The sequence below is a fragment of the Thunnus maccoyii genome, chromosome 7, assembly GCF_910596095.1.
Source record: "Thunnus maccoyii chromosome 7, fThuMac1.1, whole genome shotgun sequence".
Taxonomy (NCBI): domain Eukaryota; kingdom Metazoa; phylum Chordata; class Actinopteri; order Scombriformes; family Scombridae; genus Thunnus; species Thunnus maccoyii.
This window is the reverse complement of record NC_056539.1, coordinates 18603355-18626978: the sequence shown is the minus strand read 5'-3', so window position 1 is coordinate 18626978 and position 23624 is coordinate 18603355. Positions and strand designations below refer to the sequence as shown.

General features: G+C 38.1%; 1 protein-coding gene across 1 annotated transcript in view; it reads right to left on the bottom strand.

The window, feature by feature from the left end:
• xxylt1 (xyloside xylosyltransferase 1) overlaps positions 1-22970 on the bottom strand; it is a 34391-nt gene extending 11421 nt beyond the window's left edge. The window contains exons 1-5 of the mRNA XM_042417207.1: positions 22234-22970; positions 22062-22144; positions 20243-20868; positions 11683-11830; positions 481-613 (exon numbers count right to left, since the gene is read on the bottom strand). Of these exons, the coding sequence (XP_042273141.1) occupies positions 481-613; positions 11683-11830; positions 20243-20764 (803 nt within the window). The 5' untranslated portion in view covers positions 20765-20868; positions 22062-22144; positions 22234-22970. The remainder of the gene's footprint in view (positions 1-480; positions 614-11682; positions 11831-20242; positions 20869-22061; positions 22145-22233) is intronic.
• Between the last annotated feature and the right edge of the window lie 654 nt (positions 22971-23624).

Genomic DNA, 23624 nt, shown 5'->3' with positions numbered 1-23624 from the left:
AGTGAAACAGGAGAGACAGGTTGGGAGGAATTTGATTTTAATGTTGAAAAGTGGGCGTGTCGTAATGAATCTTAGCTCTGTGCTGCTAAAAGTTGAAGACTGATTGATGGGTAGATGTCATGATATTGGTTGAAATTGATGGGTTCAAGACTATGTAAGTACACGTCATATTTTATTTTACAGGAGGAAAATGTGATTGGATATAAGAATACAAAGAAATAGATTTTTTTTTTTTTTTTTTCTGGGATATATTGTTAAATAGGTGCAGAATATGACAGGGATGTGATCTAAAAGGGTTAAAAAGGCATTTTCATTTCATCTCAACTTTAAAAACCTGGAGCACCAAAACATTTAACACGAAGATCTAAAAGCAATAGATTGGTTCAGTGCTCTCAGTTATTAGCTCATAATTTTAGTATTTGGTACATCCCTGACAAATTGGCATCACTAAAAGCTGAGGTGTTGTTCCACATTGCCTACCTGTAGACTGGCTGCATCTCTCTGGTGATGCCTATTACCGCTCCGGAAGTAAAGCGATCAAATTCTTGGAAGAGGTCCCTGATGTTGGTTCTGTATTTCAGGTCCAGGTCAAGCTGCACTATACGCTCCAGGCCTGAAAGAAGAGCAATCCGTTATAGAAAAATCACCACATATACAACACATGGGTAAGGCAGCATCAAACCATCACTGCACTGAGAAAATTAAAAGTAATTCCATCAGTCAGAATACATGTTTTTAATCAAGACTTGCAGACTTACTTGAGGATTTTTATGGTTTGCCAAAAACCATTGTTAGAGACATGTGAATTTATAATAAATTGTTTTTTAACCAAGTTTAATGAATGACTGAAATGAGTTCCCCATTTTTCAATTCATCCCAAGAAACGTACTTCTGAGCAACTGTGCAAATTGGCCATTTTCACTGACCACTAGTACTTCATCCAGTGCTTGACTGCCTGCTTAATTACTTCTAAGAGTCCTTCAAGAAATACTGCAGCAAATAAGAGCAGAGTCTGACTAGACCCCTGAAAAGCTTAACATGTGCATACATTTGTTCTGCGAATTTGTCTGTTACTTTATGTGATTTTACTGTTGACCTGAAAACAGAAATCCCATGAGAATGTCTGTAAATTGTGGGAGGAAATATACAGAAAGTTAAACATGGTTGTAAAATGTTTCACAGCTGTGACTGTACAGACTGTGAATGATTAATACTGAACTTGTTTGTGGATGAAATTGTAACAACAGTAACCAGGATATTCAGGTCTTCATCTGTTCATTGTTTCAACTTCCTATGTTTTGCTTGTTGGCATGGTGATGAAAGGATGGAAAATACTCAGGAATGGTGTGCCATGGACACAACATAATTATCAGCTTGAGAGGTTCTGTCAAAGATGACGGCCTCTAGTTCAACAGCAGTAAACATTCATTGGCAACCAAGGTTAATTGACAAACAACTGCGGGATTAGTACAACAGTACAAAAGATGGGTGCACTTAAAAATACTGCACTGCATGTGTTGTCTGCATCATCAACCTTCAGAGCTCAAATCAACATTATCAGTTTGTTTTTCAGCTCATCAAAGCCTTTTTGGGATCCAGCAGCTGTTAGATTAAATTACATTTACCTGACTACACAACTCCTAGAAAATCACATCCTTGTGCAAACACAATAAACCTTCAAATATGGCTCACATCTATATTTTACATCTATATTTTACATTTCATTTAGTGCAATTATGGCAGCACAAAATGTGTGATACAGCGCAGAGGGACCGCATAAAATGTGATGTTGTTATTTGCATTGCATTGTCAATCTAGGATGTAATGAGGAGGGTTTTATTTGAAGGAAATCAAAGAAGCTACACTTGAAAAATAAACTTAAAGGTACCCTGTGGAATTTTCTTGTAAACAAACAAAAGTTATGTTTACATCCTATCCTTGAGGTCTAACAAGCATGTGGAATGTATTTCCTTCCTCATCAAATAGTATTGTTTACATCCATGTTTACTAGCCTGCAGTCTTTTTCTCCGCCTTTGCTGGCACATTTATCTTCATCTTTATCTAGAATTTCCTAATAAACGCCAGCAAACTGGTGTTACATGAGCTGTGGGTTCATTCGTCTAGTTGATGGTTAAGTACCATATTTATGCTGAAAACATAATGCATTACAGTTTCCCAATGTACCTCAATGCTGCTTAAGTCATTAGAAAACAACACCGCAATGCTGACTTGCTCCTATAATTTGATGTCCTGTATTTCCAGCTAAAAACTGAATCCTGAGGCTCCCCAGTAGCCTATTGTTTAGTCTCATATTAGGGTAAAAATAGACGGGCTAAGTCCAATGCAGGACCGGATTTGAAGGGGCCAGACATCACAAACTAACAGCCTGTATTTGGAAATGAATCACAATCTTGGTCTCAACAAACCCGACCGAAATGCTGAACGATAAAGGGTAAAAGTCTGAGGGGATCTTGGCCGGTTTAAAAGTTTGTGCTGCAGATATTCGAATGCCGGTTTCTGTTGAAACAAGTGATGGAAAAAGAGTACTCAGCAAAAGAGCAACAACCTGTTTTCTGTGCTCTCCAAACAAGGAAGCTGCCCATCACAATGCCTTCATGTACTGTGGCAACAGAGAGGGGCTCGGAAGAGTAATCTCCGAGTGGTCAGCGCTGTTTGTTTGTACTAACAGGGCTTAACTAACAGGAAGAGGGTCTTAAGTTGTTACAACATTGTGATGAGGTGAGTTTAATGTTGGATCAATGACTCACCACAAAGTCCTGTGAAGGTGAAAGTAGGCCTGAGCGGTGTTATATCACATTATATTATGATTATGATTGTGGTTTTAATAGGCTGATTTAAATGTAGATTATTACTCCACTTTATCACAACAGCTGTATTACAGCTTTTGGATGCTGTTTTGGGTGAAATGCTTGCTGTTTAGGATTACAGATCATAAATCCAGTGTTTTCCCTGTTGTATTAAAGCCACCCCTCTCAGCTGTATGGATAGATAATATGCCTATGTACAAAAGTCCTGCAATCACTGGATTTTCTCATCAGAAGGACAGAGACTAGTCAATGATGTCTGTAGGTATCCTTTTTTTTTTTTTTTTACACCACAGCTAAAGCTACTTGCGTCAGAGTACATTGTCACACATTCCTCATACATGTTTCGTTTTGACATGACTGTAGTGGGACTCTGGTAGCAACTGCAACAGATAGCTACCAGATAATTTGCACATCTTCAACTGTCTTGATTTTCTCACGCACCTTTTCTCGAAATATGTGTTTATTTTAGGGTAAAAGTGAATTGTAGGCTTGTTAGTTAACATGTTGCACTGATGCTCACAGAGCACCTTATGTGACAAAATCAATCCATTGCTTAAAAAATGCACATATGCATTATTGAACCACTTTATGATCAACTGAAGGATAGAGGGAAAATAATTATTTTGAAAAAAAGTACAAGACAGATTCTGAAGTAATTGTCAACTAGTGTATTAGTACTTCAGACTATGACAGACAGTTTGCATTGTATATAGACAGTGTGAGCCTCCGGAGAAAGAAAAGAGACAAAGAAATGTTCTCTCATTTGTCTCCTTGCTTCCCCCACTTACATCCGTTCCACCTCCTTCATTTCCTCCCACAGCAGATATTAAAGGAGGTGATGTGAAAATTGAGAAATCAAGGCATCAGGTCTTTTGGTGAAATGGAGCCGCTTTCGTCATTTCGTCATTCTGTGGTGCAGCCAGTCAGTGTTGACTGGTCAAGGTTTTACCTGCTCTGTACTGTAGTTATCATCCTAAAGTTTGTTACATTTGTTGCATTGATACTATTGTTGTACATAATGTTTACTTGTCAGTGTTTAGAATTTTTTTCCTCCCACAGAAATGAACAATGTCAAAATAGATTGTCAAATATTATTTTTTCACTTAAAATTGAACTGTTTACCACAGATAAACACATCTACAACAACCCTGATTTAGCAGATATCAAACAACATTACGCACATAAATCAAATAATTAAATTTGTATGTTTGTTTCACTTGCTCAGACAATGTTTTTTGGGGTGTCAGCTACAGTATCAATTAATTTTCTTTTTATACTCAATGACTATTTACAGATGAAAATTAGTGAAACATGGTTTTCAGTTTTTGGAAATGTTTACTGAAAAATACCTGGATTTTTTTAAAGTTGTGGATTGTTTAAATTGACTTTCATCTGGATTTATTCTTCATTTCTTCCACTATTCAATTTCCTATAGTAAAGCACTGAGAAAACCAACAAAATATTCACATTTTAGCGTCTGGAACCTGCGAAATTGTGGCACTTTTGCTTCAAAGTTAACTAATCATTTTAGCTCTACATGTTGCACTGTTTTATTCCAATAACTCCTCAACTTTTTATAGTATGTTTGGAGAACAATGAGCCTCTCTGTGACCAACCATGAAACCATGAAATTGATAGTTTCTTTCATTATTTCCAACTGCTATTGAACAAAGGGGATAAATAGAAATCATTGGAGTTTAAATTGATCTCAGCCTTTTAGTTTCTTATGTTGTACTGGTCACAGGCAAGGTGTGAGGGTGTTGTACATTTATTAGAGGAATAATGTCGTTATGGTGGCTTAGAGCTTGCCTGAAGCTCTGGTCAGATCACATAGTCCTATATGACTACACCTCAATTCAACGGCAGCAACAAAACAACAGAGATACTGTTATCTAACACCACTTTTTTTTTTCAGGAAGAAGTGGGTCAACCTCATTAAGCCCTAATATCAGTCTTGATGTGAGCACTTACAGCCTTTTTGTAAGGGTCATTGTTTTCTGCTTTTACCAGCATTCACTGGAAAACACCCTGGGTTTTTTTTGACGCAGACGATCACATGAAATTCATTTTCACCCACATTATGTTCCCATGCTTCTAAAAGTTGATGTGTTTCCTGCTGCAAAAAAGAAAGTGTTTACTGAGAACTGTCAGGCAGGGTCATCTTGTCACGAGCGCTTTTCAGAAAATGTTTCCAGGAAAAGAAAGTGAAGAGAAAAACGAACAAACACGAATGAGCTTCAGATCGTGCACAAATCATTAAATAAAAATCAATAAATTGTTATCCAAATTATGTTTTCAAACACTTTTTAGAATCCTTTTTAAAATATTTCATATGCGTTTGTTTTGACTACTTTAATGAGTAAGTGTTAGTCTCTGATAATCAAAAGTAAAACCATACCTTTTTAATACATGCCGTGGACACTTTGCAAGGAGGTTATTGATCTTGATACAGTAAACAGATCTGCTTCAGTTACACCAGAGACAGTATCACTAGCTAGCTAGGATAGCAAGACCCCTGTCCAATCATATAAACAGTTTAAGTAGCCTTCCAGACATCAGTGACTCCAATGAAACCAAGTAATGTGATTACAAAGTGACACATTTTAAATCAATTATAACTGCAAAATGTACTACAGTTGCATCACCGAGAGCACAAACGTAGCAGGTGTAGTGGCTACGGTGTTTCACTCCGCTTGTTTTGTCCACCAGCCTACTAATGAGGCAAAGTAAAGACATTTATATTCAGCTCTACTCTGGTCCACTCTGCTATCCAAGTCACATCCAACCCAAGCCTGTTATCTTATACCAATAAATCCATGGGGAAGGGTTATTAGTGCTGTGTTATTTGCTCTGGAGAGGCAGGAAGGTATGATAATAGCAGGAATATCCTCTAAAAAGGGACAACAGAAATACAAGGTGAGCACAATGTTATTCCTTTAAGGTCTCCAGCAACTTTTATTTAAATTGTTGAAAACTGGACTTCGTTACAACTTAAGAGATAACCAAGACCACAGATTCTTTATCTTGAAAGTTACAAGGCCAGAGATAAAACCAAAAAACAACCACAATGGTTCAGCATTCTTGAAACCTATCTGCTCTGTAGGGCTGTAGTCTGCTGGTCGACTGGTCGATTAGTTGGTCGACATGCTCTCGTTCGACTAAATTCTCATTGGTCGAATAATCTCCGTGTTATTTTCATAAGGAGAAAAGTGCTACATCAATAGCTTTCCAGGAGTAATCCATTATTTCCTGCAGCGGGAAGGACAGACTACAAATTACCTGTGAAAACGGGGGTGTATTTAAAACACCCCAGTTGTTTTAACAACTTTGAACTCGCCCAACCTAATGGAGACTGCTGGGTCTAACTGTACTCAACGTTTACTGAGCGTTTACTGAATCTGTGTTTCCCCATAATGACACAACGAGAACCCCGCCAGGCCAAAACAAATATTTTTTAATATTTGATATTTGATAGCATTTGGGAGTCTCTGTGCAGCGCTGTTCCGGTATGTGAGTCGACCTCTGTGTCGTTGCCTGGGAAACTACTGGTAGCGTGGCTCCATTAAGGAGTATGTTTGCGTAGCTAGTGGGAAAGAGCGAGGGGCAGAGAAATGACTGTGGATGCGAGCGGAGCAGAGGAAAAGGTTAGTAGTAAGTTGTCAGTCTGGCAGTAAATGTACAGTACAGACTACAGTGTGTCGGTTAATAAATGCTAAAAAGTCACGTCTGTTGTTTCCCCAAATGCTGGAAAAGTAAAGGGGGTTAGCAAAAATGGGTTAGCCTAACCTGAAGACACAAAACAGAGAAATATAGAACAGAGAAATGTGTGGCTGCTGAGTTTACTGTGCACTCTGTCCCGTTACCTCGTTGCCGCCCGCCCCCCCCACCCCCCTCCCCTCCTCTCCCGTGCGACTAATCGATTAGTTGAAGATTATATACAATTTTAGTTGACCAAGATTTTCTTTGGTTGACTACAGCCCTACTGCTCTGTGATTTTAGGCCTGTGTGACAACTAACAGATCAACTCCTACCTCACCTCCAGGTATCATATTTCTCACTTTAGCAAAGCAATTCACACATTAGCAGTGCCATTCCTAGACGACTTCCCGCTAGCCATTCCAGTTGGGCTATTCTGGTCCCAGAGTAACTAGCCAGAATACACACCATCACCTGCTGTGGAGCAATCAACATCCCACAGTTCTGAGCAATACAAATGACTCTGGAGAGAAGCCCCACAAATTAAACATGCTCAATATTTTTGACACTGTGGCAGAGTCTTCCACTGTGGACAATTACATCTCAGCATTCAGCATGAAATCTACTATCTGACCACTGACCTGAGTGTTACAGAGTTTTATTTTTTATTTAGTAACTACAATGAAATACAGACCAATTAATGTGTTTCGGTTACATTTAGCACTGCTTTTATGCTCCCCACTCTCTCTCTTCCTCACTTGTTTTTTAATGAGGTAGTGAATTGTATTTTGGGAGGACCCCCCTTCTTACCATCTTTCCAGAGGGCCCACTGATGGGGTGTTAAAAGGGCAGTTTAACCTGTTAGGTGTGCCATAGACTCTGAGGAGATCGACATTATGTGGAAAATAAAGGTTGAGTTTTGTAGGAGACTCAAGTCGGCATGGTGATTCCTCTAGAGGGTAAAAACATGGAACATCTCTCCACTAAATAAAACAGTGTTTCTTAGGAGCGTCATCATGAATTACGACAGATTTCCATTGTGCAATTTCATTTCCTATCAGCCAACAACAGATGGTGTGAAAATAGAGTTCTCTTTTAAAGTCAGTTCTTTACATCGTTTTTCAACTGAGGGTGCGCGGACCCGTAGTAGTCCATGGAATAATAAAAAAAATATACATTTTAAAAAGATCCTATGGCCTTTACAGACATACTATATTTCCTCAAATATTGACTGGGGCTTTTATTTACCTTGATTGTAGAAGCTAGGTCTTTATTTCTAATTCCCTCTGTTTGATAAGTATAATTGGTCGTATTTTAGTACAAAGCCTCGTTTTGATCCACCTGTTTGCCCTGTTAAAGTTACTGCATTACACTGTTAATACAAACTTAACACTTCTTGTATCGGTTTCAATGGACAGAAACCCTTCATTTCTTAACAAGGCTCAAAATACTGGACCAAGCCCGCTCAAAACATGCAGGTGGTCCAGTAACCAGTAAAAAGGTTGAGAACCACTGGTTAACATGACTGCTTTCATTATGGTTTGTAAGCATGTTGCAATGGGAGAATTTACACAGTTACGTTCTTGTTAAACACTGTCAAATATATATATTTAAACCTGTAGTTCAGAAATTTTACATATAAATCTAAGTCTGTTATATTCAAGACATTGCCCAACGAATAAACCTCTCTGTATTTAGTAGTACACCAGAGTTTTGAATCTGGTGTCAAGTTTGACATTCCTGCGCTGGCCAGATGAATGCATGAATGCCGGTTATCTCTCTGCTAACTCGAAGGACAATAAAATCATTGAAATGTGCGGCTCCTTCTAGGCTTTCCAAACGTTATCGGACCGAATGGATCAAATTCTGATAGTGAAATGAGTCATTTTGCAGGGGTTGTGTGACACTCAAAGCAATTTATCCTCCATTTTAAAGCTGCAACGGTAGCAGCGGTTTAGGCTACAGCTGAGCCTATGATGCAAGCACGTCAACAGTATTTTTGTTGTTATTCTCACTGCCAGAAGGGGGAGACAAAAGTCCTGCACTGCGGCTTTAAATGGTTTTCCAGTAAAACAAACAAGTTTGCTAACACTAAATAATAATAATTAATATCACAATATGTTAAGATATGTTACTGATACACTGGCACTTCTATTGTGATACATTCAGTTGGAATACTGAGGTATTTCCCTCTTTTAATACAGATATATTTAATAATCTGCTTTCTTGCGGTTTAACCTTTGGACATTTTATGGCTGCGTGTAGTCAATACTAAAAAATCTCTCTGCACTTTGGTCCGAGTTCATCTTAACTGTCTATAGAACGGACACTGGCAGCCCTTCCTAATAAACTAAATAAATAAAGTTTAATTATGTTTGAGCCTTACTTACTAGAAAAAAATCTTTTCCATTTAAGGCTTTATGGTCAATGTCTGCCTTGCAATAGAATATCATGTATCAAGGAACTGTTTGTGTTGTGATACTATTGTTATTATAAGCGAGGTATTCTGATGGTACTGGACCAGAATTTTCCCAATGATCCTCACCTCTATTAAGCTTATAAAATAAAAATATTTATCTGAGTCTAGTCTCTATAGGTCTAATAATAATAAAATAAACACCTCTCAAATAATATTAATTTCCTGTATATCCTGAGCAAACACTTTCCTTTTTAGGCTTTGTGGCTGGCTTAACACTGATCCCAACATACAGGCAATTTCTTCTCCTTCCTCTCTCTTTTGACAACTAAATTAAACTCGCTGAAATCATAACATCTCCCACTTCACAAGTTAGGGGATGTTAAATTTCTATCCCTCCCACTTGCAGCTGCTATTTATATCTGTGGATATCACTTTTGTTTTCAGTGTGTCATTAATCATAAACAATCATCTGCCATGTGACTTGCTGAATGAAGAAGGTCTTTCAGTTAAATCAGAGAAGGGATAATGTGAAAAAACTGATGATTGTGTGACTGTGCACCATATACCCCGACTCGCTCTGTGAAGACAACCACATTATGCCCTTTCTAGATAAAAGCCTTCTTTAAATAGAAATGTGTGACCACTTGGACGGAGTGGTCGGCACGTGTGATTGATCAATAAGCATTTCCGGCACACAACGTGAGACTGCAACAGACCCAGACACACCTCCGGTTCACGCAGGAGGGGACTGCTCTCAAGAAAAATACCAGGTGATGGGCAAACATATTTTGGATGAAAAACACCAACATATTGAAAACATGTTTTAAAATCTAGCTGTCAAAACAACTCTGTGCTCCACCATAAGTTACTTCTCAGAATTGACAGCTGAGTGAGACAACCACACACTCGAGCATTTCCCCCCAGGCTGAATCTTTTATTTATCATCCTTATCTTTCATCTTTTTCATCACAATTTTCTTCTTCTGCTCCTTAAGTCATATCCTACTTTCCTGTGTAATGTAAATAGCGTACTTGATGTGCTATAGAAATCATTAAAGAAAACTTCGACCACATGGGTTGTCAAGCCTACACATTATTTTTCTTTGCTGAAAAGGTAATAAAATGGAAAAACTCATCTTCCGGCTCAAAACACTGAATCAGACTCTCAGTAATATGAAACCTGTTTGATTCAAAAGAAACTCAAATAAAACATTTTACTAATATTACCCCCCCCCCCCCCATTTAATGTTTCATTTATTATGCCTTAATCCCTACTAGGGCTGCAACTACTAGTCAATTAATTAGTTAGTTGCCAACTATTAAATTAATTGCCAGCTATTTTGATAATCAATTAATCGTTGTGAGTAATGGTTCCAGCTTCACAAATGTGAATATTTTCTGGTTTCTTTAGTCCTCTATGACAGTAAACTGAATATCTTTGAGGATGTCATCTTGAACTTTGGGAAACAAGGACCAATGTTTTTCACCATTTTCTGACATTTTTAGACCAAACAACTAGTCAATTAATCGAGAAAATAATTGACAGATTAATCAATAATGAAAATAATCATTAGTTGCAGCCCTAATCCCTACCTTAAAGTTCTAACAACAAAAACGTGATGATCCCAACCATTCACATCATACCCACTGTGCACCCTGAGTCACAGTTTAAAAACTGTCAGTGGGAAGGTTTCATGCTGTCTGCAAGACTGAGACTTTAGTGACTATTGATCCAAACCCCAAAGCCTAATTGATTGGTTGATTTGTGGAATGATGCCCCATGCTGCACATCCACTGAAGTGAGCCACAACAATGAACAACAGTGGAGATCGCTGCCATCAGGCAGCACCCACACAGAGGGCACTAATGTGTGCAACAGCGACTGAGCACATCCTTCCTTCCGAACTCCCCAGGGCCTCTACAGCACGCCACGTGTCTGTTAGATACCTCCCCATGCTGACTTTTCCAGCTGTGCACCAGTGGTGACGGGATAGAGAGGTGAGCAACTGAGTGAAATGGAAACACTCACAGTTCTGCCAGAGAATCGAGGCGGAAGATATGCAAAGTTATGTAAAAATAGGCATTTCTTTGGCTAGACTCCTTTTTAGCCAAAAGTAGTAGTAACAGGTAAGTTAATCACTGAAACACTGCAGATTTTTCATATTACCTAAATGAACTTATGGTATCTGATATGCATCATTATTTTCTCTCCACAGAAAGTGACATATTGAAACTTTAAGGCAAAATTCTTGATCTATTAATACATTTTAAAACACAGGACTGGAGCAGACTATCACTCTCATGTTGGTTGACAGGCTTTCAATACACTGAAAAATGCTTAATATCAATCAAATATAAGTCATTAAAATTTTCTTAACATACTTTGAATTATGATCAGTTGAGAAACACACAAAATACTGTCAATGTCGTTTTTCAATGGTTTGAGGAACAAAAATGAAATTCCATTCATTATTTTGGGATGGCTGCAGAAATCCCAGAAACAGATATAATATAACTTTCTGCATGGATAGCTACCACTAGGGGTAAGTGAGAAAATCAGTTACTTTGTGATTTGGGTGACTCATTAAAAGTCATTCAAAACAATTTACCAACCCCTATTAACGGTCACCTTTGGACTCTTCAGACAAGATGATACTCTAGCCAGTCAAAGCGATTTTAGTGAGCTAAATCAGAAGTTAAATAACTGACTTAGAAATGTGAGAAAACGTGCTGCTCTTACTTTCAGGCATGATGTGATGCATGGCTACAGACAGGAAGAAGATAGCGTCGCTGTAGTAAGCTCCAGAGCCAGCGCTGAAGTGCTTCTGCATGGCCTCCACGATAGGGAACAGCTTCTGTGTGAGGGCCACCACGTCATGGAACAACACCTGCATGGAGATCAACACAAAGGCATTATATTAGACCAGCAACTTCATAATTGCAGAAGAGCTGGCGATATATGGATATAGTAAAAATATAATTTTATAAGACTATTGGTACATATCATCTGAGCCTTTGGTTATTGTAGTATGGCTTAAATTTGTGTTTACCCTGATTATAAAGGCTACATTACAGTTACATCATATTTTCAAGTGTTTATTAAACTGCTTTAAACAAACATCAACCTCATTAATATCTTTATTTCCCAAGTTTCATTTATTAAAGTTTGACAAGGTAGTGTACAGTAGCATAACAGTTTGAATCTCCAAATGCATCAAACATAACAGCAATCAACATCTTAAGCAGAGCATGAATTTAAGAGCATAAACCTTAAGATAAATAGGTAATTTGAGGAACAGAGGAATGTTCATGTCTTTCGGTAATACTTGTGGGCACTACGAATTCCCTGCGCCGACAAAGTGAGTAAGTGGGTGTTGAGGCTGGAGGCAGGAAACTGGGTGAACTGTTCTTGAGTATGTTGGTGACAGTGCACACGGTGGCCTCATCATGCCTTTCACTCAGTGATGGAAGAGAAGAAGAAAGAATGCCAATGATACTGCAGCATCATTTTTGCACCCTCTCCAGCTCCTCAGAGATGCTGTTTGTCAGCCCAACCCAAACTGAGCTGGCGTACTCAAGGTTTGGATGAATGAGAGTCAGGTATATTTGTTTTAGAACGTCACGAAGTAGACCAGCTCTATTGGCAACATTGAGGTAATGGATCCTTGGCTGTGTCCTTTGAGAGCATCCCATAACAAATCAGGTGATATCTGAACTCCGAGCAGTTTATAGGTGGACACTGTACTCATGTTTTGTCCAGAAACGGTCGGAGACGGAGGACAGGGGATGTTGTCCTCTCTCCTGGCACTTATTTCCATGGCCATGGTCTTAGCTCTGTTCATTACCAGTGAAAACTCCTGTTCCCATTCAACCACAGAATCCAAGGCCTTCTGAGTCAGGACAGGTAGAGACCCCATCAGGAGCTCCGTGATTGTAAAACACCAATACTTATTCCCAAATTATGACTAGTTGTGATGTGCGCTAAAGTTAGAGTGCACGGATAATACTTTTTTCAAACAAAACTGATTGAAAATCCATTGAAACCCATCTACTTGTGAAAATATGTTTTCTTTGAAAATCGATACAAACCAAAAACGAAAAGCCTTACAGACAGACTTTACCATAAACATTTAGTGGGCAATTTGAAGTGGACATTCGCCTACAGACTTCTACAGACGACTACTTGACTTTTGCAACCTTGTGAATACCCTTTTACTGTCAGCAATTGGTAGAGAGAACCATGTTGTTTTAGGAAAAATAGGGTACACAACAAAATGTTGTATTTTAACACGTTGCCTTGCGTCATTTTAAAGGATTTTCAATACTTCTCTTGTCTACGTTTCACTCAGTGCTGCACGTGTGAGCCTTAAATCCCACATAGCAGTTTCTGCTCTGATCATGTACAGTAGATATCTCTTCAGATTATTGAAAGAGGATTTAAAAAAAAAAAAAAATACAGTAAGCACAGATTATCATTAAAGCTTTCCAGCAGCAGAAAAACTAAATATGCCTGTTTGAAACAGTATTCCAGAGGCCTTTACTGTTTAATCCTGGCATCAGTAAGTGTGTACGTTAGAGGCTTCAGATACAACCTGGACAATATGGCTGTCATATTATAAAACAGATCCATGTGCCTCGATGGACAAACATGATTTAATGATCCCTGGCAGGTTAAGGTAAACCCTGGGTCAAAATCAGTGCTGCTGTTCATCTAATGCCACAAAAATCATTGTGTAATATAAGTAATATTTCCTGATAAAGCCTGATAAATAATGCTCAGTCATTACAACTGCAATGGACACATTTAAATTTCATGTATTTATTAGATTTTCTTAACTCCTCCTAAATAACTTACTGTGGTTAAGCTGCATCATAACACTAATATTAATTTCTGTTCACTACATCATGGGGGTCTCATTTCCACTTTTTTTCTACTCTGTTTTTTCTCTGTAAAATAAGAAAATACAAAAAAACAAAAACTAACCCTCTCTGTGTTTTAATTAAGACAAACCCACGGTTAACCAATACACACCAACAGACAAACCAAAGAGAGACAATCATTATAGATAGAGAAAGTTAAGAAAATCCTAATTCCACTTTTTAGTGTGTGTATTTCTGGAAGGTTCTTGAATATTTCATAGACTTATTACCCATGAATAATTAATGGAGAAATCTCAGCGAAACCATATGTTTATTACTTTCCACAGCTGTGCCACAATCAATAATGCACCAAAGTCTTAGAAAAAGTTTAGGTCGATTTGCTTTAAATATTTGTTAACATTGATCACAGTTTACTCAAATGATTCCCACATTTGACATGCTGGTTACAAGGTTACAAAGGAGTCTTACTCTTTGCCTTTTCAGACACACAGTACGATGGATAATTACTGAAAGAACAAGACTAGGTGCTGTACACTGGCCCAAGCTTATCAGTGTCTGGTAGAGGCGTATGTGGAAATATTTCTATGGCTTAGACGTCTGATTGACCACACAATTGCATCCTTTAGTCTAATACATACTGGCTGAACTTTTTCATGAATACAGTATATTTGGGAAGCTCACCCGACTCTCTTCTGCTGCAACGCTAAAGTGACATGCCGGTGAATGTGGCAGATTTTCTTTTGTAATGTGAATAACAGACAGTTAACATAATGAATTTAGTCAAAGAAAACTGTGACAAAAAATATTTGTTGACCTTTTTTTCGTGACAAAAAAAGACTAAACACAAACAAAAAGTAACATTTAAAAAATAATAAATGTATTACATTTTTCATCAACAAATAAAAACTAAAAGATAATATGAAGGAGAAATGGACAAACAAAATAATTACTGTGTTAATGGAAAGTCTTATTTAATGACCTGCATGTATCTGTGGAATCACACACTATAGTCATGGTCATGTCAGCTGATCCGATGTACTGCACTGGGATACACCAGCTATGTGAAAGCTGGCATGAGCCATTTGGCATCGTAGCACATCGTAAGTTGGAACATTAACTATCAATAACTCCACTGCAGTTAATGAAAAAATGATGCTGTGTGGCAGAAAAACTGCTGTTTTTTTCATTAGTGAAAATATTTTATGATTTACACCTACCCTAGAGGCATGTATGTAACTATTAAGTTATTACTTAAGAGTTATGTCACAACTTATCTCCATGGTGCAACTGCGTTCTGATCTGTGCAGCTCTTTTGTAACTTACCACTGTCTCTATTGTCTCCATAGCATTTTGATATCTTGACAACACCACGGCACAGATTCACTGTAAACAGTAAGCTTTATGCTTTATACAGCGAGTGATAATGGTGGTGGAGTGATGCATTTTGGGAGAAGGATGGGGGCCGGGGCATCTGGCCAATTCTTAAACATTGAACCTTTAAAATTAATGTACATTTTTATCTAAAGACTATGTCAAAATCAGGTGTCAATTACTTCTGACGGCTTACTACATTTTTTTAAACTAGGTTAATGCTTCGAGATGTTTTTGCACTTGATGAAAGGCATCTAATTCAAACATTGAGCAGCATTGTACAAATACACAGACCAGAACCAGAGTTTTACATCTAACCAGCCTTGAAAACTGAGATGGTTCAAGCTCTGATGTTTTAAAGTAGCAGCAACTTTAAGAACCAAAGTTCTTGTTATTGTTTTGTATTTGGGACATGTGGTTTGTAGAGGACAGATTAGGGAGCCTCCCTTCCCCAGAAGCCAAACACTGCAAAATAAACCCTCAACCTGAGCCGCTGGGCTGCTGATTGTTTTAAACAGAATGGGATTTGATGTTTAAAGGATGCAATTAGATTAGAACATATTTGCTTACACACTATTTACTCTGCAACCCCTCACCCTGCCCCAGATTTATCAAAGAGCATGGATTTTTTGGACACACTCTCAAGTGTAAATAGCAACAACAATATTACAATAACAACATAATTTATCCAATAATAATAAAGTGCTGTTCTGCTCTGTTATAGTAATCATAGATTTGGCATCCAGTGGTTGTGGCCTAACAATATTAATAGCTCACAAAAAAACCCCTAAAAACTAGCTGCACAAAGTTGATTTGCGAGACTGGACATGTTTGGCAGTCGCTGGCAAGTTGTGCTGCTTTTTGAAGAGATGCCAGCACTGAACAAAATTTCCTTTTTTGACTCTTGTGGCTTTCTGCTAAACAGAGGATGGGAAGTCACAAACTTTCGGCCAGTGTACAATCAAATACAAACGACAAATATTACTAGAGAAGGCTGTTTATGTACGTAACTTTAAAACAACACTATCATTTTATTTAGACATTCATTTCCCCCATCATCAGCAACATTTAGTGTCCGTGTGTGGTCATGTTTCTGAATAAAAATCACCCATAAATTGCACACATCCAGTGATCTAAAAAGGACAGTGGAAAATACGGTGAGAGCTAACAAATCAAAGTCAGAACATCTGCACACAGTCCCTCCCTGTTAGCAAGACACCAATTTTTTGAGGATCTCTGGGCAGAAAAGGAGAAATTAACAATTTTCTGCTCAAAAAGTGAGGTTCTGAATCCACACAGCTGACAGCTTTTTCCCTATTGTCAGTTACATGATATTCATACACTCCTCAATAAAAATCCTGCATGCAAGAGACAAGGAATCACGTCACTCACTCGGCTTAATTCTTGCTCGGTCATTACTACTAGATAAGACACTCCTCCAGGCTCAAGTATGTGTCATATGGAGTGTGTGAAAGATGGTCAGCAGTAATGAGCACAGCCTTTAGGCAGTGTGACTCTGCAGGCTGTTGGTTGTGAATGTCGATTCGTTCATTGAATTTGTTGGGACGTGATGGAAGCTAAAACTCTTGCATAACTATTGCTTGCACAACTCTTGCAAATAATTAAAAGGAATGTGGCCCTGGATGAGCAGACAAGGATGTCAAGATGTTCATATAGGCTACACTGCCTCGGTCAGACCCCAGGGAGTCCCTACCCATCTGTAACTCTGGCAGGACGTTGTTTTTGTGTGTGTGCACGTCAGGAGAGGAAGAGGAGAGAGTGACTGTACTTGTTTCAGTGGTGGCAGCACTAATTTTTTATGATTCATTATCTCAAAACATGTTCAAAACCAGTGGTCTGGAATGACACCGCGAGAATGATAAAACCACTGTGTGCAGCCTGCAGGTACAATCTGGGTACAGTTTGAATTTATGGAGCATGAAAGTTTGGTGTTTTTTTTCAAAGCACAGAGTTGTGTAAGAGAGTTATGAAAACCTGTTTCCCAAGGCCAATATGTACTAACTAGTACCCAACTGTTATATCAGCATCGCCAATATCATCATCCCATTTGAGCTCACCACAGACATATCTGCAAATATTTCTCCACCCCAGACAAAAAACATGTTTGTTTTTCGACTGTAAAATGTCCATAATAAAAAGGCTTTAGGGGACATGTCATGTTATAATGTCAAATGTCCATGTTAGACATGGTCAAAGGTCCAAAACTTGAGGTGAACATATGTGAAAAGGCAAAAGCCCAGACTTCAGCCTTCTCTAAATGCTTCGTTTACCATGTTACCACTATTTCCTCATCGGTGATGACATCAGATTAGTTCATGCTCACAAATGGCCGGCCTTGGTTGCTAAGGTTGTTGCTAAGATTGTTTTATGGGTTGCACATGTTGTCCACTCAAATATTTTGGGATTGCTCGAATATGTACGGATGTATTTGAGAAGTTTCCATTTTGTGTAAAGAATGAGAAAAAGCAGTGAAATCCTACTACTATTGTCTGTTTCCGTAGCATCCCGAGCCACCAGAAGTCTGCCGTGGGGCAGCTTCCAGAAGCTGGCCAATCAGAACAGAGAGGGGCCTTAAAGAGACCGGAGCTAAAACGGCTGCATAAAGAGTAGAGATGTGCGAGATTAGTTGCCCTGTTGATTAAACTTTGCTACCCTTGCTACTTAGCACCAGAAATACTAGTTGGTTAAACTAATTAATATTTTCCTAATGTACAATGCCAGTTAACTGTTGCATCTAAGAGGTTACGCAGCCACCCACCACTAGCCGGGGCTGGCCCACCTAACTAAGATCGTGTGGTGGTGCAGGAAAATGCAATCTCTGTGTGCCTGCAACATCTTTGCCAGCTGGGACTTTTTATAGCTGCTGGACTTACTGTTAAATCGACTGAGGGGTCTTGCCTTTCACCGAACATGATGACATGTTGATTTCGCTGAACAAAAATCTTTCAACAGTCAAGTAAGCAGGCTTACCATGTTGTGCGTGTGCACCTGCTGTTTGAAGCTGATTGCCAACAGCATGCCGCTGTTGAAAAGTAAAACTGTTAATCAAACGTCACGTTGATCTGTAGACCTATTATTGCTGTTATATATGTTTACTTTTATTTAGTGAGTTGTTGTCATGTTTTGTAAGATAATGTGCAATGTTCATAATGTACACATTTCAGCGGCATTTAAAATACGATTTGGTTATTGAAGAATGTGATTAACAGTTTCAAATGGCTCTTAAATACACACAATATTTTTTTGGACAATGTTTAACCTTATCGATTAAATTGTGCTCAATTTTGACAATTTCTGAGTGTTTTCTTACTTTTAGACTAGTCGACTAGTCTTAATTTAAATTTCTGTTTAATTGACAGGAGAGCTTAGTCATTAGGAGCAACCCTAATAAAGAGCCAGTATAAGATAAATAAGGAGTTTTTTTTAACTGTAAATCATGCAAAAACATACCAGTAGAGCCCCAGAATATTGATATGCATGATACGTCCCCTTTAAGAACAAATATCAGCCAATACATGATTATCAGATTTTGTTAACTCCAGTATTGGTCAGGCTCTGCTATGTACACATAAACTACAATGCACTGTGAGTACATAACAAATAAGAAGTAGCACCATAGCCTCAGGTTGATCTGCTCATGAACTTATAATATCACACCATTACACTGTATCTCCATAGCAACACTCTGCTGCTAAATTACACCTTATTTGATGTACTTCTGGCTAAACATTAATGAAAATAGAGTGCCATTAATTATCGACCACATATTCACATATGTTTTTTATCTTGACTAACTTCATCTGTTGCACACAGAGCAATTATTCGTGTTGGCTGAGTATTACATTACAGGGTTGGGTGGGGGATAATCTCTGCGTGCCAGTTTAGTCTCTTTGAGAAAGAGACCTTGTCTGGTCCTGTCCATCACCTGGTAGCACAAAGGATCCATTTTATATTAGTGCTGCAGGTCTCGCAGTACTTCACATTACACACTTCAGCTGTGCTCCCAGAAGTCTGAGTACAGAGAGTGAAATGAACAGGAACAAATCTGACCCACTGGCTCAGAACTGCCAAGACACCAAGCTGAGCAAAACTCTAACCACAAGCAGGCACAGGGTCAGCCTAAACTAATACAGAGCTGTAACATCCACACAAGATGCTATAGATGATGAGATATATTCCTGGGAGAAAAAGACTGGCTGGTGAGGAGGATTTGAGGCAGGATAACTAGTTTGTGAACAAATTTGTGATCTTGTGCTCTGTGAAGTATACAAAAGAAGGAAAACAGGGCATGACACTATATGAACCAGTGTGACAGAGAGGGGATATAATCCTTGTTATGGGGCAGAGAGACCACAGTAGGGGAGGGATATCCCCATTGGTCAGGGAATAGTTTGGCAGGGCCACACTGCCCCCATGTGTTGAATTTATAGACCACCTATAACCACTGATTAATATGGGTTTGAACCTGAAACTGCAAAGACTGAAATGTTTAAATTTGTTTGTTATATCCAATATAAAAGCAAACTAAATATTTTTATAATCTATCATCATTTCTATGTAACCAATTTGGAGCTGCAACTACCTCTCGAAGATGTTATACACATGTATACCACACTCAAAAACAAAGGAAAAAACAGTGCTGGTGTAATGACAAATTTGGACCTTAAAAATTGAATAACAGGCCAAAAGTAGGTGAATAATCCTCAGAGTTTTCCACATGTAGAATGTTTTTAATCAGCCCACCCAAAAAATGCAAGACAAATACAACAATAAACCATCACAAATAGTCTTACAGACATATTTGCGGTTGTGTGTCACTACAAAAATCTTACTATTAATACCAATTTGTTGTACATTCGTTGTGTTCGGTCCTTACTTATCATCAATAAATTAACTATTTTTCTCTGTAGCCTAAGACTAGACATTTAAATGATCTAAACACAAAGAAACGGGAATGTTTTTTAAACTAAACTTCCATCATACAGTCAAATATATAAGATATTTTTTTGGGTATCCACACTGCCTACCTCATACTTGAATGTTGCGTCTAGGAGAAATTCCTGCAGCATCCTCTCTCCCAGTTCTTGACTGGCCTGATCGCTCACAAAATGAAGCACCAGCACCTCTCCCTCCAGGAAGTGACTGTGCTTCACCATCGACAACATGGCCACCCTGAACTTGTCCTGCAGGCTCCGACTTTTGTCCACCTTGGTGAACATCATGAGTGCATGGTAGCGTTGCTCAACGTCCTCGCTGTCCCCTTTGCTAAAACCTTCACTCTCTCCTCCTACGTCCCGCTCTTGCTCCTCAGATCCAGGCGGGTGTGAGAGCCTGGTGTCCACGGTTAGGTCCGCATCATTTCTGTTGCTGTTGTGGCTCGCTTGAGTCTGCTTGATCCTCTTGGTGGTGCTGGAGAAGTTCTGCTTCTCTGAGCCAAAGTAGTAAAAAGCTACAACAGCAAGTGCAGCAGCCAGGAGCAGCACAAACTGATAGGATCTGAAAGTACTGATCCTACCCATGATTCTGGCTACCAGTCTTAGGATGCCCATATCTTCCTGTTCATGTCATGAGAATGGAGGTGTAAATGGGAAAACTTTCACCATTTTGTGCCCTTCCAGTTCAGGGTAACTTTTGATTAGTTGCCAACATACACCTGCAAGAGAAAGAATACTCATTTTAGTCCAAGCCTTGGGTAAAAGTGTAAAAAACATTCCTTGTACCTTTTCTTAAACTGAAAAGGAAACTGTCTTTGTGGTCACATAACAAAAGGTTCTGGTTTGACATCCACGGGTAAATTTGATGCTTGATAACATTACATTTTGAATAAATGCACTTCCCATCTCAGGTATAAACAAATACAGCCAATTGAATTAGTCTCTATTTAATTGGGGGTTAAAAATCACAATCATTGTTGCAAATGAAAGGGTGCATGTTGCTAATTTTCTCTTTGTATGTATGACGACAATCTTATATATGCAGAATATATACACACACATTATGAAACACACATTTTTTTGATATCAGCTGGTAATATCGTTGGCCGATGTATCAGTCGGGCTCTAGTAAATTAATTAATTCTTACTTGAACTATTATTTGTGTTTTGTTGTATTTAGGTGTTTAGATGATGATACTTATTTTTTTTGGTTTAGTTTGCACTTATGTAGTTCTGGTTTACATATTTTAGGTCTGCAACTAATGATTACTTTCACTATCGATTATCATTTAGTCTATAAAATGTCAGATAATAGTGAAAATGTCTTGTTTTGTCTAACCCCCAATAAAAAAAACCCCCCAAAGATATTCAGTGTACAATTATATAAAACAGAGAAAAGCAGCCAATCTTGACATTTAGAGAATCTGGAACCAGCAGATGTGTCTGCTTTAAAATGTACTAAAATGATTAATCAATTATCCAAATAGTTGCTGATTAATTTCCTGTCTATAGACTAATGGAGTAGCTATGTCACATGTTTTAAATATGTCATTTAACATCTTGGGACCATGTTGGAAACACGTGTTCTCGCTTTAACATGTTATTCCTTTGCTTGGTGTGTTATGCAGATCCATAAAAATATCGAATCAAATCTTGTAATGATATGTTAGGTATTGTTTTTAGCCTAGCCAAAAAGTACAATGTTATGGTTGAAAGTGTTTCATCATGTTGTTTCCTGTCTTGATTGTGCTGTTTGCAACATACTTGCAATTAAAGTTACTCATTTCCCGAGAACTCTGCATTTATGCAGTGTGTTCTTCACATAAATATAGCACCATAAACACAGAAAGGCCCATAAATATATACCATGCATAGAAAATATAATCCACGTTTTCATATGAAGAGGACTTACTTGTGTCATGTCATGTCATGTCATGTAGCTCTCTGCAGGTCCATCTTGACAGCTTGTTTGGGGGATTTGACTGCCTCGAGTTACTGAAGTTTAAGAGGCAGTATGTTTTACTGATAGTACGATAATTACGATGAAATTCACATAATCGAAATATTTGTAGTAACAAACATACACACTGCAGCAACCTGTTGACACGCTGGCTACGGGGATGCTAGCAAGCAGCGGCTTTAGCGCCTAGATGTGGATGGCCGAGCTGCCCTCCGACACTAAACACTGTGTTTGTTTGACCCAAGCGCGAGGCTAAGCACCATTTGTTTGTTTACAAATGTCCAATGTATATATGTGCATAGCGCTGTCGTTATAAAACTATCGCGACGTTTGCATGACTGTGTTATTTCGAGAAGAAAAAAACAGGTGTAGAGATTTTCTGGAGAAGCCGCAAGCTAGAAGCCTAGCAACAAAATACTGTGACGCAACCTTGACCACACCCACTCTGGGTTCAGCCGTATTCCGAGTCGTGATGCCTTTACGGACTATTGGAAAATAAGTGAGCTTGTAATTTTGGCATGTGAACGAAAATTCCAACATTGTCAGCTTTTTGAAAACGAATTAAAACTCTTCTTTAATTCTTTAGAAAGACTTAAATGGCTTAAAGCATAGGTTTGCATTTTTTGTGTCTAGTGCGCCCATATAAATACTGAAAGTCATAATTTTATATTCGCAAATCTGTGATCTTTGATCTAACATGGCGCCTTGCATCAATGCAACTTGTATTATCACTATTATTACTATTATTATTAATTGCACACTGTATATTGTTTACTCCTGGACAATACTTTGTACATTTAATCTCATTCTCTTCAATTTAAACTTGTAGCAGCTCTTCTCACTTACTTTTTTTTTTTTTACAGAAAATTTCTTATTTAGGACTACTTAATTTTGTGTATATTTTTGACTGTTATGCACTACAACACCAAGGCAAAATACAGTAATTTTGTGCAAAAATGCATTTAAAAGTTTATCTGAAGCTTATATGAGGCCTCAGCAGTCTGTGTTAGTCACATCAAGTTGATATCTACCACATTTACAGTCTTTTTTAGCATTTTTAAATTCCTTTTAGATTCCCTCTTTATGTTTCCTCAGACAGTGTTTCCCTGTTGAGCTGCAGTGCAAGTATAGTAACAAAAAGAGGGTCTTTGGCACTAAAAAGACTGTAATGTTGAATGGTAATTACTTTATTCAGCTAATTTAATTATAATATAATAATAATAATAACAAACTTTATTTCTATAGTGCCTTTCAAAATGTTACAATGTGCTTCACAAAATACAGTACCATAAAATATAGGTGCAAAGACAACCAATATAGAGAAATAAAACAAACAATTTAAAGGAACAACATACACAGAAAATGCAGTAAAGAAGTAGTCAAACATAGAGAGATAAAATATAAAAAGAACAACATAAAAACATTTGAGTAGACGTTATGAAATATTATACAAATGCCAGTCTGTACAGGTGGGTTTTTAAAAGCTTTTAAACTGTGACACTGATTCAGCTGATC